This window comes from Hemiscyllium ocellatum, chromosome 5 (assembly GCF_020745735.1).
Source record: "Hemiscyllium ocellatum isolate sHemOce1 chromosome 5, sHemOce1.pat.X.cur, whole genome shotgun sequence".
NCBI lineage: Eukaryota > Metazoa > Chordata > Chondrichthyes > Orectolobiformes > Hemiscylliidae > Hemiscyllium > Hemiscyllium ocellatum.
Genome location: NC_083405.1, coordinates 116,959,279 through 116,976,739, shown reverse-complemented (window position 1 = coordinate 116,976,739; position 17,461 = coordinate 116,959,279). Strand labels below are relative to the sequence as shown.

The 17,461-nt window shown below is 40.1% G+C and overlaps 1 protein-coding gene across 1 annotated transcript in view; it reads right to left on the bottom strand.

The window, feature by feature from the left end:
- Positions 1 to 17,461, bottom strand: part of lmbr1 (limb development membrane protein 1) — a 270,045-nt gene that overhangs the window by 61,267 nt on the left and 191,317 nt on the right. The window contains exons 10-12 of the mRNA XM_060825130.1: positions 9,652 to 9,738; positions 7,389 to 7,465; positions 5,925 to 6,002 (exon numbers count right to left, since the gene is read on the bottom strand). Of these exons, the coding sequence (XP_060681113.1) occupies positions 5,925 to 6,002; positions 7,389 to 7,465; positions 9,652 to 9,738 (242 nt within the window). The remainder of the gene's footprint in view (positions 1 to 5,924; positions 6,003 to 7,388; positions 7,466 to 9,651; positions 9,739 to 17,461) is intronic.

The window sequence follows — 17,461 nt, the reverse complement described above, 5'->3', positions numbered from 1 at the left end:
ACTTCTGAACATTCTAAATTAAAACGTGCATATGATTCAGCAAGAATTTGGACTTAAATGCAACTCGTGTATCATTTTGTTCAGCTCAAACTTCAAGACCAGATCACCTAATAAGCCATATTTTTGAAACATGCAAATAACAGACCGGACATTTTCCTTTGATTTCCATAAAGCCATAAAATGAAACAGGACAATATATAATTCATCAACATAGATTCATGTCCTCTAACAAAGAAGTTTTCTTTATTCTAGATCAATAACCTGAATGGCCCCTTGTCATCGAAGATAATCTTGGAGTATTAAGAGATCATGATGAATAAGACCAAAATAAATTGAAGATTAAGTGTGGTCTTTCAAGATTGACCTCAGTCTTCAGACCCTACCAGTATTTCTGTAAGATTGCAGTCAAACAGCTTTCAGAAACATTCTTTTCCTTCCATTAACAAAATTCAACTGATTTTTCCGCAGGCACCATTATTCATTAAAACATAATTTAGATTAGATTAGATTACTTAGGGTGGAAACAGGCTCTTCGGCCCAACAAGTCCATACCGACCCGCTGAAGCACGCACACCCAGACCCATTCCCCTACATTTACCTCTGCACCTAACACTACGGACAACTTAGCATGGCCAATTCACCTAACCTGCACATTTTTGCACTGTGGGAGGAAACCGGAGCACCCAGAGGAAAACCACACAGACACGGGGAGAATGTGCAAACTCCACACAGTCAGTCGCCTGAGGCAGGCATTGAACTCAGGTCTCTGGCGCTGTGAGGCAGCAGTGCTAACCACTGCGCCACCATGCTGCCCACTCCTTTGCTCGTTTGATGTATTTGTGGAGAGTCAAAACCATAGGGCATAGGTTTAAGGTGAGAGGGGAAAAATTTAAAAAGGAATCACACCAAAATTGAAGGTGTAGTGGACAGTGAAGGGGGTTACATCAGACAACAATGGGATATTGATCAGATGGGACAAGGGACTGAGGGGTGGCAGATGGAGTTTAATTTAGACAAATGTGAGGTGCTGCATTTTTGAAAGGCAAATCAGAGCAGGACTTATACATTTAATGCTAAGTGTTGCTGGGAGTGTTGCTGAACAAAGAGGCCTTGGAGTGCAGGTTCATAGTTGCTTGAAAGTGGAGTCGCAGGTAGATAGGATAGTGAAGGCAATGTTTGGTCAGAGTATTGAATACAGGAGTTGGGAGGTCATGTTGTGGCTGTACAAGACTTTGGTTAGGCCACTTTTGGAACAATGCTTACAATTCTGGTCTCCTTCCTATTGGAAGGATGATGTGAAACTTGAAAGGGTTCAGAAAAGATTTACAAGGATGTTGTCAGGGTTGAAGGGTTTGAGCGAGAGGGAGAGGCTGAATAGGCCAGGGCTATTTTCCCTGGAATGTCGGAGGCTGAGGGGTGACTTTATAGAGTTTTGTAAAATCATGAGGGGCATGGATAGGATAAACAGACAAGGTCTTTTCCCTGAAATGGAGGAGTCCAGAACTAGAGGGCAGAGGCTTGGGATGAGGGGGGGAAAAATTTAAAAGGCATCTAAGGGGCAACTTTTTCACACAGAGATGGTGCATGTATGCAATGAGCTGCCAGTGGAAATGGTGGAGGGTGGTATAATTACAACAACATTTAAAAGGCATCTGGATGGGTACATGAATCAGAAGGGTCCAGAGGGATATGGAGACAGTAAGGTCTGCAGATGCTGGAGATCAGAGTTGAGGGTGTGTTGCTGGAAAAGCAACAAGTCAGGCAGCATCTGAAGAGCAGGAAAATCGGCCAGAGCCCTTCATCAGGGTATATAAATAGGAAGGGTTTAGAAAGATAATGGGTAAATGCTGGAAAATGGGACCAGGTCAGATTGGAATATCAGCACTGACTAGTTGGACCATAGGGTCTGTTTCCGTGTATACAACTCTATGATTCTATAAATAATTTTTAACAAAAGTATTGAATAGAACGAATGATTTAATTGGTGCCAGTATCACTGAAATATTAACATGCATCCTCAACATCATGCATATTGGCCTTCATTTACACAGCTTAAAAATATAATCTCAACCTCTCAAATTAGTGATCAACAGCGATACTGGCTTCATCAACATATTTCTCTAATATAAACTTTTAAAGTAAGCACATTTGAAACCAATTGCTTGTTCGGAATGATTTGGTGATCAAAAACCAAAAAAGCCAACAAGCTTGCTTCATGATCATGCATAATGGTAACGACTCCTCCAAGATGTGATGTGCAGCAAACCAGAAGATATCCTTCAGGAGGCTCACAAGTTATTTCACAGAAGATAATCGGTGTGCACAGCTGACTAAAAAATCTTAAAAGTGCTGCAAATTGAAATTATATAGGTTGCTTACAACAGGGAAGAGGACATCGCACAACAACCTGTACCCTGCAGTAGCGATATCAGCGTTCTGAATCAAGACGTCTCCAAAACTGACAATTTCTGGAGTCTGCACGTGCAATTAAATGCAAAAATCCTGAAGTTGCTTTCAGGAATTCTACATTTTTCTACACACGCACTGTTGAATACCCTCGGACTGTAATCAAGTAGAAATCATTGAACCAATGAGAACATTTTTTCAGAAGTTATACTCTGCTGAATAAGGTACAATTAGGTTTCTTTCTGATGTATTAAGTTCGCAATCACTACTGAGCAACCTCATCTCCTGCGAAACTAATTTTATATTTGCAGAATGGCATATTTCTCCATTGCTCGAAACGTCGAATTCTCTATTCCTGAGATGCTGCCTAACCTGCTGTGCTTTGACCAGCAACACATTTGCAGCTATTTCTCCATTAGTTACCCATTGGTCTATATAATTTTACTTCCCACAGTACAGCAGGTCATTCAACATGTTCAAAGCTGACTTGGATGATATTTTGATCAACAAGCATGTTAATGGTTTTGAGAGGCAGAATGCAAAGTGAAGTTAGGACTACAATCAGATCAACCATCATTTTAATCAAATGGCAGAGCAGGCTTAAGGGGTGGAATGGTATACTTCTGACCCTAAATGTTATGTATGTCATAAAAATACATATGATTCTACTTTAATCCCATGTGTCCATGTGCAATCATTTAATAACATTTGTACAAACAGTCAATATAAAGTGAAAAAAATTCAGTGTATTTTACTTATGGGTTTGCAGTCTGTGAGAATATTCCAATGTGATTCACCACCAACATCATTGTTACTGGAACTCTGATGCCCCAAAACTTGCTGCCAGAATAAATTTGCTGTTGAGAAGACAAAAATCCACACCAGAGATCCTGGAGTACTCTTTTTTTATTTTTGAGGCCAACTGTTACTTCAATATTTATCATGGAATCAGGACTAAAATGTGCTTTCCAACAGCCTTTCTCAGTGTTCTACATCAGTAACCTATTCAACAGTCTATGTTACTTCCCCCTTATTCCTGAATAAGTAACATTTTCTCCCTATTAATTGAAAATTTCACACATTGACAAAATTGACATTGAACAATTTCCCCAGTTGCTTTCACAAACTTGAAGGCTTCCCTTTTCCAAAGAAATCAGGCCCAATTTAACCTTACCTCAAATAATAAATTCCTAAATATTACAATCAATTTCATTGCTGGCAATGTCACATTTTCCATAATTAGGTTATTAGAACTGCACTCAATATACCCCTGTTGAATATCTAATTGAATGGCTCAAGGGCCATTATTCATGTTTCTATGTATGTAGTCTGTTGGGAATACATGTCTATAAGAAAATCAGCTTACAATTTTTCTCTCTCGTAAGAGAACACAGGTTAGATATCTTTGATTTTTTTTTACATCTGCACTTTAAATTGTTTATTAATATTTATTGTACCATAACCAAGTTTCTTGGAATAAATTTAGGGATGGCAGGAAATTGACAAGACATTTCTACAGTAAATCACAATTGAAGACTCGATGAGGTTCCAGCAAAACCCAATAATAAGCATGATGGGCAGTCAGTGGGAGAAACATGCAGTCTCCAGTATCAGTGAAAAGTGAGATTCCAGAGCCTATTCCCAGATGCATTTCTGAATGGCTGATACACTGATAATGGTCTGGAGAGTTGTGATCCAAATATATGAGAATATGGAGTGGTGGTCCCAAGGTCACTGGAGAGGGGGAGAAGGCAACAAGGGAAAGAGAGATAGACTAAGAATTGCCTTCCGATTTGGATTTTTTTTGCAACAGCTTCCGTTTTCCTTCTCCCTTCCCCCCAATTCCTTGACTGTTTCTATAGTCCTAGGGCATAATGCCAGATTAAAGCAGTTTCTAGTGCAATAGACACTTGTACATCATGCAATCAGCAAACACAATTTGTATATCATTACGTATGCTTCGGGGAGCTTCTAGAGAGGAGTTTTAAACGTATTACCTAATCACAAGTGAACAGCTATTTCTTAGTTCTGAAACCTGGTTGGTGTTTTTTGTTAACCTGGAACTACGTGAAAGATAAATCAGGCTCTTGCATACTTGGATAAACGTTTTAATTTTTGCGATGGCTCTGGAAATTTCACAAATCTTTCTGCTGTCTACAAAGGTAGAAGTGTAATGAAATATTTTGCCCTTCTTGTATTAATGTAGCTTTAATAATATTCAAGAAGTCTGGCATCATCCAGAACAAAGCAACCTGTTAAGACTGGCACAAACCAGAGGACTGAAGATGCTGGAGATCAGAGTCAAAAAGTGCGGTGCTGGAAAAGCACAGCCAGTCAGGCAGCATCTGAGGAGCAGGAGAGTCAATGTTTTGAACATAAGCCCTTCATCAGGAATGTGACATTCCTGATGAAGGGCTTATGCTTGAAACGTTGACTCTCCTGCTCCTCAGATGCTGCCTGAGCGACTGTGCTTTTCCAGCACCGCACCTTTTTACTTTCAAGACTGGTACTGCAGTAACCACTTTAAATATTCATCATAAGTTTAAATTGACTGTAATGTGTACCATCAACAGGCTTCATTACAAAAACACAAAGGCTTCTTCAACACCACTGCAAAAGCCCACAACCTATGCTCTAGTAAAACAAGGACAGCAAGAGCGTGAAAACACCAACCTCTTGAGAGCATAGTCTACTCTAAATGACACACTTTCCTTACCTGCTATGTCAATATCCTGGAAATGCTTTTAACATTATACTGTGATGGCACAAGAAGGTAGCGCATGACCACCTTCACAAGTTTCAGAAGTGTTATAAACGAAATGTTGGGTACAAACTCTTAATGTTATCTATATACGTGCTTCTTCATTTCCTACACTGCAACAGTAATTCAACAAAGCTTTTTGGGATACTGAGATTCTAAAAAGCAATACACAAGTTCTTTCTTCAATTGGTAAACAACATTACAAATATGCACCGGTTTCTTCTCTTTTGGTGCAAAAGCAAATTAAAATGGGAACTGCTGACAGACCATAAAAAACATTCCAAAAATACTTGGTTTTCTTTTAAAAACCTCAATCAATTCTGGAGTTTAAAGAAGTATTGAACCAGCTTGTCTTATGGACCCTCACCACTGGGGATTTGATCACTGACTTTGAAATGAAGCAGAGTGAACTTCAATCTGTTTGACTGTATTGAGAGTTCTCCCTGCTGGTTGATGTAGGGTTTGCAACATCAAGTTGCTGCCTGGAATCACAAACTTGAATATATAAAAATCAGCCTGAACGTGATTAGGTGTATCAGCAAATCATATAATGAATAAGTTTCATCAAAACTAATCCTTTTACTACTCACATCTCACAGTTGGATACTATTTTGTTAAGACATTAGTTGAAAGATTAAACAACAGTAAGTGGCAAGATTGAAAACAGTAGCAGACAAAAACAAAAAAGTTACACAACATCCAACTTCATGAATATCAAGAGAACAACCACTGAAGCAGAATTGCAGTTGATTAATACCTGTGATCCTTTTGGCATTGCAGTTTCATCAACCAACAGAGCCAGTATATTGAAAGCAACCAAAAGGACAGAAATTGTCTGTAAGACATAATTGGGTCATAAAAAGTCTGTGGAAAAACATTGATATTAATAGATTTCCTCACATACAATATCAACCAACCTACAAAACAATCTTGAGATCAGCTATTTAATAAACATCGCCAATGTTACTGATAACCTCCATTGCAATGGCTGCAACATTCTATTACCAAACTTCATAAACAATTCACAGATTGATTCTTGAACTTTCCTCTTATTTCTAATTTATGTGTATGCACGCTGTGATTTCATTTCTTCTGAGGTTTTTCTACTACAGAAAATGTTGGAGGCCCAACAGGATTTGGGGCTTTAGGGTGCATAGCTCTTGAAAACGCCATAAATAAGTGCAGAAAATAGTCAAGGCAGCTAATGGAATGCTGGCTTTCATATTGAAATGTATGGAGTACAGGCGTTATGCTGTAGTAACACAAAACATTAGTTCGACCTCACTTAGAGTAATGTGAGCAGATCTGCGCATCACATATTAGGAAGGATGTTTTGGCCCTGAAGGGGGGTTCAGAGCAGGTTTACAGGGTTATGAGGGGCTATGAGGAGAGATTGGATAAATTAGGTTTTTATCCTCTGTAATTTGAAGGTTAAGGATGATTTAATTAAGGTCTTCAGGAATATTAACAGGGAAAGGCAGAGTAAATTTCTATAGGTTGAAGGTTCTGGAACGAGAGGACATAAAATACTAAGAATTAGGGCCAGGCCATTCAAGTGAGATGTTAGAGGCAGCAAAAAGAGTAGTGGGGGTTTGGAACAGTGTTTCTCAAATGGTAGTCAACGTGAATTCAATTGTTAGATTTAAATCTGAGGAAGACAAATTTTTGTGAAGCAAGAGTATCAAGGTATATGTGCTCAAGACAGGCATATGGAATTAGGCCACAGATCTCCATGATCCTAGCGAATGATGGAGTGGGCTCAAAGGCTGAAGGGCCAACTTGTGCTCATGTGTTCCTAAAATCACATTTTGTTAACTCAAGGAAGCCTGGTTGAGTTGGCAATTTTTTGAAAAACACAAGCTCATTTGGGTCTGGGAGAAAAGTATCCACAAGGAAAGGGATCCGTTTTTAAATTAACTTTGGTGTTACTAACCAAGGGGGTGGGTGAATAAAGAAGGGGAGCCAGTTCACCCGTGCTCACCCGGGAGCTTATCGATTTGTGGCATCCCACCTGGACCCGTAACAATTTAGTGGAACACCCTTGACACCAGAGTCTGGGCATAACACCACTAAGCAAGAATGGTTGTTCTTCATTTACTTTGAATGTAAGCAATTAGAAATGCAAAAGTTATACTACGGATTATATATAAAAATTTGTGAACAACTGGGAATAATACAGACACTTGCATTAACTGTACTAATTTAAACAAAAGCAACTCACCGTCCCTGACAGTAGTATCAGCATGACAACAGGATAAACCAGATTCCGCTCCCATGCGGAAGCTTTCTTGCGTCGTTCTTAAGAAAAGAAAACACCAAACTAATTAAAAACTCCTGTCAATGCGACATTGCTCAAAGTTTTAAACTGAATTCGGTTATAGCAAACAGTAAAAATGGCAACTGAACAGAGCTATTTCTCAAGTTTAATATGAAACAGTGCTTAAAATACTGAAGCAGCAGACGAATTCACCTGGAAATCCCCAAAATGCCTCTACAAATTAAATCACAGTCCCAACCAATTAAAGAAGTTGTCCCCATGGAGCTGAGACATTTACTGGTCGGGGGATGGGAGAGGAGGAGGAGGAGGAGGATGACACTAGAGGGATGTGGGGAAGTGGACACTGCAAGAGGAGGGCAGGGAAGAAAATGTGCAACAAGAGGGCTGGAAGGGGAGTAGGTGACTGCCGGAGGGATTGGGGAAGAGGACAGCGGCAAGAAAAGTTGGGTGGAGGAGAAGTGGGCAAAGAGGAGGGTTGTGCCAGAGGGGCATTGGAAGAGCATGCCAGGAAGATGCAAGGAGTGGGAGATGGTGACAGGCTTGTGGGAGAAGAGGGATGTTACAGAAGTGGCGAGTTTAGGATTGGGGAGAAGGAGACTAAAGAGGTGTGGTGATGGAAAAGGGAGGCTACATTGGGGCATGGAGGGGAGATAAAAGGTGTGGGGGATGATAGCAGTGAATGGGGAAAGTAATGGGAAGGGTGCAAAGGAGAACAATTATCGAAAAATAAATTTTGAGTTAATTGGGAGTGAAGAAAATATGAAATCACCAAGTAATAAATTCCTTGCACGTGACTGTGGAAATTCTATTTTAAGGTTACCTATATTCAGAATCTATTATATGGGGAAAAATGTTGCTGCTATTGTGTCGAATATCAATTTTCAATGTATGAAGTTTCAATTTAAATCTCAATTTTGAGATCTGATGTTCAGAATAAAGGACAGAAACTGTTGAGTTAAGCTGTTCCAGCTGTGTGTATGTGTGATGGAAACAAATTTCCTGAGATTAGACCTATCTGCAGAATATGTTTGTAGTGATACTTTTGTGTCCAGAACTGTACATCAGGTAACGGTGAAAGAAAACTTTTGCTAATTTATGCCTTATGACACATGACAATTTAAACGCTTCCGTGTCTAGGAAATTAATGCTTTTCTTTGGTACTATATCTCTATTTTTAATGGAGCACCAATAAATACTGATACTGACAAATTCAGTTAATTCTGCATCCACCCCAAAAACCAAAGTCGCCCCGATAAAATCTCAAGCAGACTCCTCACAAAAATTATTTTGACTTCTGATACCAAATGTAGAAATTACATTACTACTTTACAAATTGCAATACAGAGCTCTTTATCAAATGATTTAAGACTCCCAAGTGCACCTTAACAAACTGTTATATAAAAAGGATAAACCAAATCCATGTAAGAGTACAAATAGATAAATTCCATCCCTATTGCCAAAATATGTAATTCCCAAGGAAGGTGCAGCATCTGAGCAATTTTCACATTATTTTCATCAAGCCCTCCAGTGGCAAAACTGCAATTAGGTGGATATATTCAACTAGCTGTTTAAAAGTTGAATTCATATTACACAACATTTTAAACAAAAAGCACATTGTCTCTTGCATTTATGGGTGCAGGAAAACTACAGTTTAAATGTTTAGACAGCATTGGTTTAAGGCAAGTTTTAAATGAAACTTAATCCCTAGTCTGTGTTATACATGGTCTGTGAGTGGAGTGTAACTAGGATTCATATAACTAATCAATTTGCTTGTTGCTCAGAAAAAAAACATCTAAATCATTTAAAACATAGCCCGGAAATTGATGCTTGCATTCTGTAATCCATTTTGATTCTAAGTAACTACTGTCTTACAGCATCATATGGCAATGGAAGAAAAAACTATAAAGATTTTGCCACGAATTCTGCAGGACCTCAGTCTAAGTAGAACTTGCATGTATCCCCTCACTACCCTACTCATCACCTCTGTGCTTGATTTACAATATTTTTATATTTTCTCCTCAACTTTTCTGAATCTGTTCCTGGTTTTGAAGAAAGACAAAAAGTAGCAGCAATTGTTTGGTCTTCATGACTGCTAATTTCTGCAGCTTTTCCTGTTACTTGAGATTTCCAGTTCTTTCTTTGTTCTCAATTGTTTAAATGTAGAATTATTCTTTTCGCTTGAGAAAAATGAATGCCAAAAAAATACCAAGTTTTGATCTCTTGCTTCTTACACCATCCAATTCTTGCTCAAGTTCATCAGAATCGTATTTCAAATAGGATGTCATATAAGCACCTAAGGGAAGAGAGAAAAGTGTATGATATTTTTGCTGTTATACGTTTTCTCTTTATTTCAACATATGATTGCATTTAATTATCCATGCCTTGATTTCTAACAGCAATGGAAAGGTAACTGCTACCAATGTTCAGTTACCACCTGCATATTCCTCAAACAATTCTGGCTTCACTGAAAAGATGACAGCTTCACCTGGTCAGTCCCCTGTTCACACATTATTAGTTTTCACAAAATTGCTCAATAGATGATAAATATGCCACATAACATTAAATGTAACTACTACAAAATTAACAGTTCCCTTTCTAAATAGATTTGTGATAGCTAGATGTTAGTTCAATTTCATCCTTTTTATACTACATTCATTGTAACAACTCAAAGTTAAGGATGTAATTTGAACACTAACAAAAAGCTGAAGAAGCCATGATTTACAATGTAGTAACAGCATGTATTCAAAGTACTATATTTAGTATCCAGACATGAAACAGACAATTGCAAAGGTAACAAGCCATTACTGAGTTTTACTCCATGAATCAACATACTCAATAGTCATAACAGAACTGGAGGTAGGTTTGCTTGCTGAGCTGCAAGGTTCGTTTTCAGACATTTCATCACCATTCAAGGTAACATCATCAAAAAGTCTCTGGATGAAGCGCTGGCGCCATGACCTGCTTTCTATTTATGTGTTTAGATTTCCTTGGGTTGGTGACATCATTTCCTGCGTTGATGTCATTTCCTGTTTTTTTTCTCAGGGGTGGTAAATGGGATTCAAGTCAATGTGCTTGTTGATAGAGTTCCGGTTGGAATGCCATGCTTCTAGGAATTCTTGTGTCTCTCTCTGTTTGGCTTGTTCTCGGATGGATGTGTTGTCCGAATCGAAGTGGTGTCCTTCCTCATCTGGATGTACAGATACTAGTGAGAGGGGTTCATGTCTTTTTGTGGCTAGTTGATGTTCATGTGTCCTAGTGGCTAGTTTTCTGTCTGTTTGTCCAATGCCATTTTAGAAAAATGGAACTTTCAGTTAAAACTTCATGAATAATCACTGTACAAGTTTAAGATTTTCTCCTCATAGGAAAATGCAGTTTCATCTGGAACTACACAGGTAAAGAAATCATTCTCAAACTCTGATAAGGTCCATAATATGATAAAAATCACATTAATGAACAGTGAGAAATAGCTCCATCTTACTCCTGTTATGTGAAACTGAAACAAGATGGTTTCAAGAGGGAAGATACACTAAAGGCTATCCAAAAGGTACCTGGTAACAGCTACAGCCAATTATCAAACTATATAGCCTGTGACAGTCAGACAGCATTTGTAAAGAGGACTTCTGTCAGCTTTCATGGCTAGCCAGACTTCACAGACTCCAGATTACAAACTGTGGATGAACCTCCACAAGTGGGCTCACAACAAGACCTGAGGGAGTGGATAGTGTGAAGTACAGTTCAATGGAATGAATAATGGATAAGCTGGACAAGTCATTGCCCTAATCTTAAGGGTTTTAAAAAGAAATTTCTGAAGTTTACAATCCAAATCAGTCCTGTTTTCGCTTAATTGGTTAGGTCTTGCTCTAAACTTCGTTAGACATCTCCCCTATCAAAATACTCCAAGTTGGTCTAGTTACCTAAACAATTTTGATTCTCTGCCCTAATGTAATTAATTCTGGTCTCATTCAAGCAAAATATATATATTACCTATTAACACTACAGGCTTGTTGACTTGATTATCGTAAAACAAAGAAATTAACCATATATTGTCGACATCTTGAGACACACGAAGCTATGTGCATTCGCTGATTTTTTTTCTCAATAAATTTGATTAATAGAGACAATATAACTCCCTAGAATAGGTTTAAACACTTGTGTCCTCTTTTAAGGCATTTTATAATGCAAACAGAAAACTTTTAAAAGGTCATGTACACAAGCAACACCCAGTGCCAGAGGACTCATAAATGGCACTGAACATTGTGCAATCATTGGTGAATATCCCCACTTCTGATAATATGAAGAAGAGGTCATTGATGAAGCAACTGAAAATAGTTTGACCAATGATACTGGCCTCTTTAGGGGCACAGTAATAGTTTCCCCATCCCTGGACTGATGGGCCCAGGTTTAGGTCCCACTGCTCGAGAGGTGTGTAATAAAAACTCTGAATAGATTAAAAGATATCTAACCCAAAGCGATCACGTCTGATCTCTGAAGCTAACCAGGTTCAAGCCTAGTACTTGGATGGGAGACTGCCTGGGACCAGGTACAGTAGCTTGAGTCCTCTTGTGGCACAGTGTAATGTCCATACACCTGGAGGCCCAGGTTCACGTTCCACATGCTCCAGGGATGTGCAATTACATTTTGAACAGGCCGATTAGAAAAATCGGTCAAATAACTATTTTTCTTAAATTTAACCTTTGAAATGTGCAGAGATGGCCTGGAGTTGAGATGACTGACCCATATAAGCTACAAGTAAGATGGCAGCAGAGTATTGCTTCTGAGTCTGGGGTTTGACTGCTCTGTCCACTTTTCTCTTTTATTTCTTTTCTTTTATTTATCTCTTTTCTCATTTTTTTTCTTCTCTTTTATTTTACTTATCTCTTGTTGAAGAGCTCAGTCACAGCAATGACCACAGTGGGGGTGAGTGCACTCAGTGCAGACTGGAGTTGGCCCAGCGCACTCATGGGGGCAAAGGAGGTAGGTTTGGGCCCAATCTGACACCTGGCAGCAGTAGCTGCATCGGTAAGATGGGCCCAAAGCAGACTCATGGCAGCAGCTGAGTCAAGTTTGGGCCAGTGCCGTACCTGGCGACATTGGTGGCAAAATCCATTGAGGACTCAGTGGCGAGGGCACCAGTGGAAGCGAGATGGCACTGAAGAGTGGTGACATTTGTTCCAGTGGCAAAGGGTGCAGCAAATGGGGCTCATGACAAGCCACCTGGCCCATGGCAGACTACTTAACAAGGACTGGAAATCTGAACACTTCTCTATTTTTCTGCCTTTGTCGTCTATGTTTTGGCTTATTTTGCTGTGTTTTAAGTTCGTGCCACAGATGTTGTGCATAACACAACACTTTTCACAGTAGTTTTTAAACAAAATGCATGTGACAATAAATAAATCAACAACCACAATCTTTGCACTAGGTATAACTCAACCAAGAATTTTTCCTTAATTCTCACTGACTTTGGTTTACTATGGCGATTAGATACCACAGCCACTCAAATGCAACCTTGATGTCTAAGGTAATCATTGGGTCTCCTCACCAAAGTTCAGCTCTTTTGTCCATGTTTAAACCAAAGCCATAACAAGATCAGGAGCTGAGTGGGCCTGACAGAAACCAAGCTGAGCATCAGTGAGGAACTTATTGCTCAGGAACTTCTAATTGACAGCACTGTCGATGACCCCTTCCACACCTTACTGAAGGCTGAGAACATACTGCTGCAGCAATAATTGGCAAGGTTGGATTTCTCCTTTTAACATTAAGAACCTACCGAGACTCTCCCACTGGGAGGTCTAACCTCTCCACATCAACCCTGGCAAGCTGAGAAGAATCTTACTTATTTCAATAAGGTCTCCTCTCATTCTTCTGATATCCAATGAGTACAGACCTAATCTACAGAAATTCCCCTCATCAGGAAACCCCTCCATATGAGGGACCAACCTACTGAACCATCTTGCAACTGACTTTAATGTACATTTTTGGTTAGATGAGAAGACCAAAACTGTTCACAGTACTCCAATTGTGGTCTGTCTAATGCTTTTGCATAGCTTTGGCAGGACTTCCTTAGTTTTAAACAAGGAAAATGAAATGAAATGTTTGAAATGAAAGCCAACATCCCACTTAATTTCCCTTATCACTTGTTAAACCTTGTGTAATTCATGCACAGGGACTCCAAATTCCTTTGTGCAGCAGCTTTCTGTTGTCCTTCTCCATTCTGTCAAAGTGCATAACTTCACATTTTCCCCATTATATTCTAGCTGCCAAGTTTTTGTCCATTCACTTAACCTGTCTATATGCCTCTGTAGACTGCATGTCCTTGCTCTCCTGCCTATTTTTGTGTCATCCACAGACTCAATTAGAGTACATTCACTTCCCTCATCCAAGGCATTAATATATACTGTAAATGATTATGGCCCCAGCACTCCACTAGTAATAGCTCTGTAATGATGCTGCTGAACCATATTTAGCAATAGATATTGAAATCCTACACTAAGAGTACATTCTTTGCCTTGGCCATCATTAGTGCTGCTTCCAATATAAAATAATACTAATTCATTACATGGTTTGTGTTTTTCATTGTTTTGGGGGCGGGGGGACGAAAACAGAGACGGAGAGTGAGAGACACTTGTTAGTCTGGCACCATGAGACTTTGTCGATTCCAGGGTCAATACTGAGGACTCCCAGGTCACCAGCTGCCTGACTGTATACCACTGTGTTGCCATGTCCACTGATTTTATTCCACCAGCCTGGCTGTATACCTTTAGGTCACTATTTCTACTGGTTCTATCCTACTGATTGGACAAGACATACCCAGGTATGGAAATGGTATTATCTCGGATGCTGTTTGTAAGGTGCGATTCCAAGAGTATGGTTAAGTCTGGTTGTTTCTGGATTAGGCTAAAAGAATGCTCTCCCAATTTTAGCAAGAGCTCTCAGTTGTTAGGAAAGAGGATTTCGAAGGACAATTGGGACTGGGCTTGCCATGATCATTTCCAATGCCTAATCAATGCTAGATAGTTCGTCTGGTTCCTTTTCTTTCCTGAAACTTTTTATACCAATTAGATACAACCGAGTGGCTTGTTCGACCCTTTAGTTCGGAATCAATCATATTGCATTGAACCACATGTACACCAGACCAGGTAAGGATGGCAGACTTCTTCACTAAAAAGGACATGAGTGAACTAGATGGGTTTTCGCAACTACTGACAATCCAGATTTTGTTTTCAAGTTCAGACTCCACAAGCTGCCATGCTGGGATTGGAACTTAAATCCCGAGCATTACATGGATGTGTGGTTTATTAGTGAAACAACAATACCACTATGCCATCACTTCCCTTTTTCCTTCTCCTACCTTTACTCTGTAATTTTGTATATTATTTCTATTTAAAGGAGCATTTAATGCCCTCTCGAATGCCTCAACTGAGCATGTTTTCATCACATTTCCAAGCATCGCTGGACATCGGAGTGCAGGTGGGAAATTAACAAACAGTGAAATTCACAACTAATCTTGGAGGAACTGTTAGGCAAAGTTCACAGCACAGAATCAAATAAGTTAATTGTTGTTTTAAGTCTGTTCAAGAGAAAGGTTGCAGTAGTGAGTATAGTGAATTCTTTCTTGATTATATGTTTTTGGAGAGAAGTCTCTTAATTAAACTTAAAATATAAGCCATAGCTATTAATTTAACTGGGGCAGTGTTTGTAGAGGAACAAGACAGTGTCATTTTCTGGGTCTGTAGATTGTGAAGGAGCAAAATTGGCCTTTGCAGTGAGATGTACTTCTTGTCAGATGTGGGAGTTTAAAGAAAGAACAAGGGTTACTGCGGATTATATCTGCCATAAATGCTGCTGGATGCGAATCTTATCAGAGCGAGAGGATCGGTTGGAGAGACAGATAGAAGCGATGAGGAATTTGCAACAGCAACAGCATGTGATGGATGGCAGTTATAGGAAGGGGGGGAAAGTCTCAGATACAGTCAGATAGACGGGTTAATTCCAGGAAGGGTAAGATAGGTAGGCAGCTAGTGCAGAGTCTTTTGTGGATGTGCCCATTTCAAACAGGTATGCTGTTTTGGAAAATGTAGGTGGTGATGGATTCTCAGGGGAACGGAGCACGAACAGCTAAGTTTCTGGTATTGAGACTGGCTCTAATGCAACAAGGTGTACGTCGGCTTCCAAGAGATCAATTGTGTTAGGGGATTCTGTAGTCAGAAGTACAGACAGACGTTTCTGTGGCCAGCAGAGAAAAAGCAGAATAGTGTGTTGTTTCCCTGGTGCCAGGATCAAGGATGTCTCAGAGGGGGTGCAGAATGTTTTCACAGGGAGAGGGGCCAGCAGGAGGTCATTGCCCACATTGGAACCAACAATATAGGAAGGGAAAAGGTTGAGATTCTGAAGGGAGATGACAGAGAGTTAGGCAGAAATTTAAAAAGGTGGTCCTCAAGGGGAGTAATATCTGGATTATTCCCAGTGCTACACGCTAGTGAGGGCAGGAATCGGAGGACAGACCAGATGAATGTATGACTGAGGAGCTGGTGTATGGGAGAAGGATTCACATTTTTGGATCTTTGAAATCTCTTTTGGGGTAGAGGCGACCTGTACAAGAAGGATGAATTGCATCTACATTGGAAGGGGACTAATATACTGGCTGGGAAATTTGCTACAACTGCTTGGGAGGATTTAAGCTAGTAACGGGGGGGGGGGGGAGGGGTTTGGAGGTGGTGGTGGGAACTAGGGAGATAGTGAGGAAAGAGATCGATCTGAGACGTGTACAGCTGAGAACAGAAGTGAGTCAAACAAACAGTCAGGCAGGCAGGGACTAGGTAGGACTAATAAACTAAACTGCATTTTAGTGCAGGGGGCCTAACAGGGAAGGCAGATGAACTCAGGGCATGGTTAGGAACATGGGACTGGGATATCATAGCAATTATGGAAACATGGCTTAGGGATGGGCAGCTGAAAATGTGTTGCTGGAAAAGCGCAGCAGGTCAGGCAGCATCCAAGGAACAGGAAATTCGACGTTTCGGGCATAAGCCCCTCATCAGGAATGGAGGAAGAGAGCTTCTTCAAGGAAGGCATCCTTGCAAGAGGATTCACAGTAGGTTAAAATCTTCGAGGAGAAAGTGAGGTCTGCAGATGCTGGAGATCAGAGCTGAAAATGTGTTGCTGGAAAAGCACAGCAGGTCAGGCAGCATCCAAGGAACAGGAAATTCGACATTTCGGGCATAAGCCCTTCATAAGCCCTTAGGGATGGGCAGGACTGGCAGCTGAATGTTCCAGGATACAAATGCTACAGGAAGGATAGAAAGGGAGGCAAGAGGATGGGTGAGTGGCATTTTTGATAAGTGATAGCATCACAGCTGTACTGAGGGAGGATATTCCCAGATATACATCCAGGGAGGTTATTGGGAACTGAGAAATAAGTAAGGGATGATCACCTTATTGCGATTGTATTATAGACCCCCCAATTGTCAGAGGGAAATTGAGAAACAAACTCGTAAGGAGATCTCAGCTATCTGTAAGAATAATAGGGTAGTTGTGGTAGGGGATTTTAACTTTCCAAACATCGACTGGGACTGCCATAGTGTTAAAGGTTTAGATGGAGAGGAATTTCTGAAGTGTGTACAAGACAATTTTCTGATTCGGTATGTGGATGCACCGACTAGAGAAGGTGCAAAACTTGACCTACTCTTCAGAAATAAGGCAGTGTAGGTGTCAGTGGGGGAGCTCTTTGGGACCAGCAACCATAATTCTATTTGTTTTAAAATAGTGATGGAAAAGGATAGACCAGACCTAAAAGTTGAAGTTTTAAATTGGAGAAAGGCCAATTTTGACAGTATTAGGCAAGAATTTTCAAAAGCTGATTGGAGGCAGATGTTCGCAGGTAAAGGGACGGCTGGGAAATGGGAAGCCTTCAGAAATGAGATAACAAGACTCCAGAGAAAGTACATTCCTGTCAGGGTGAAAGGGAAGGCTAGTAGGTATAGGGAATGCTGGATGACTAAAGAAATTGAGGGTTTGGT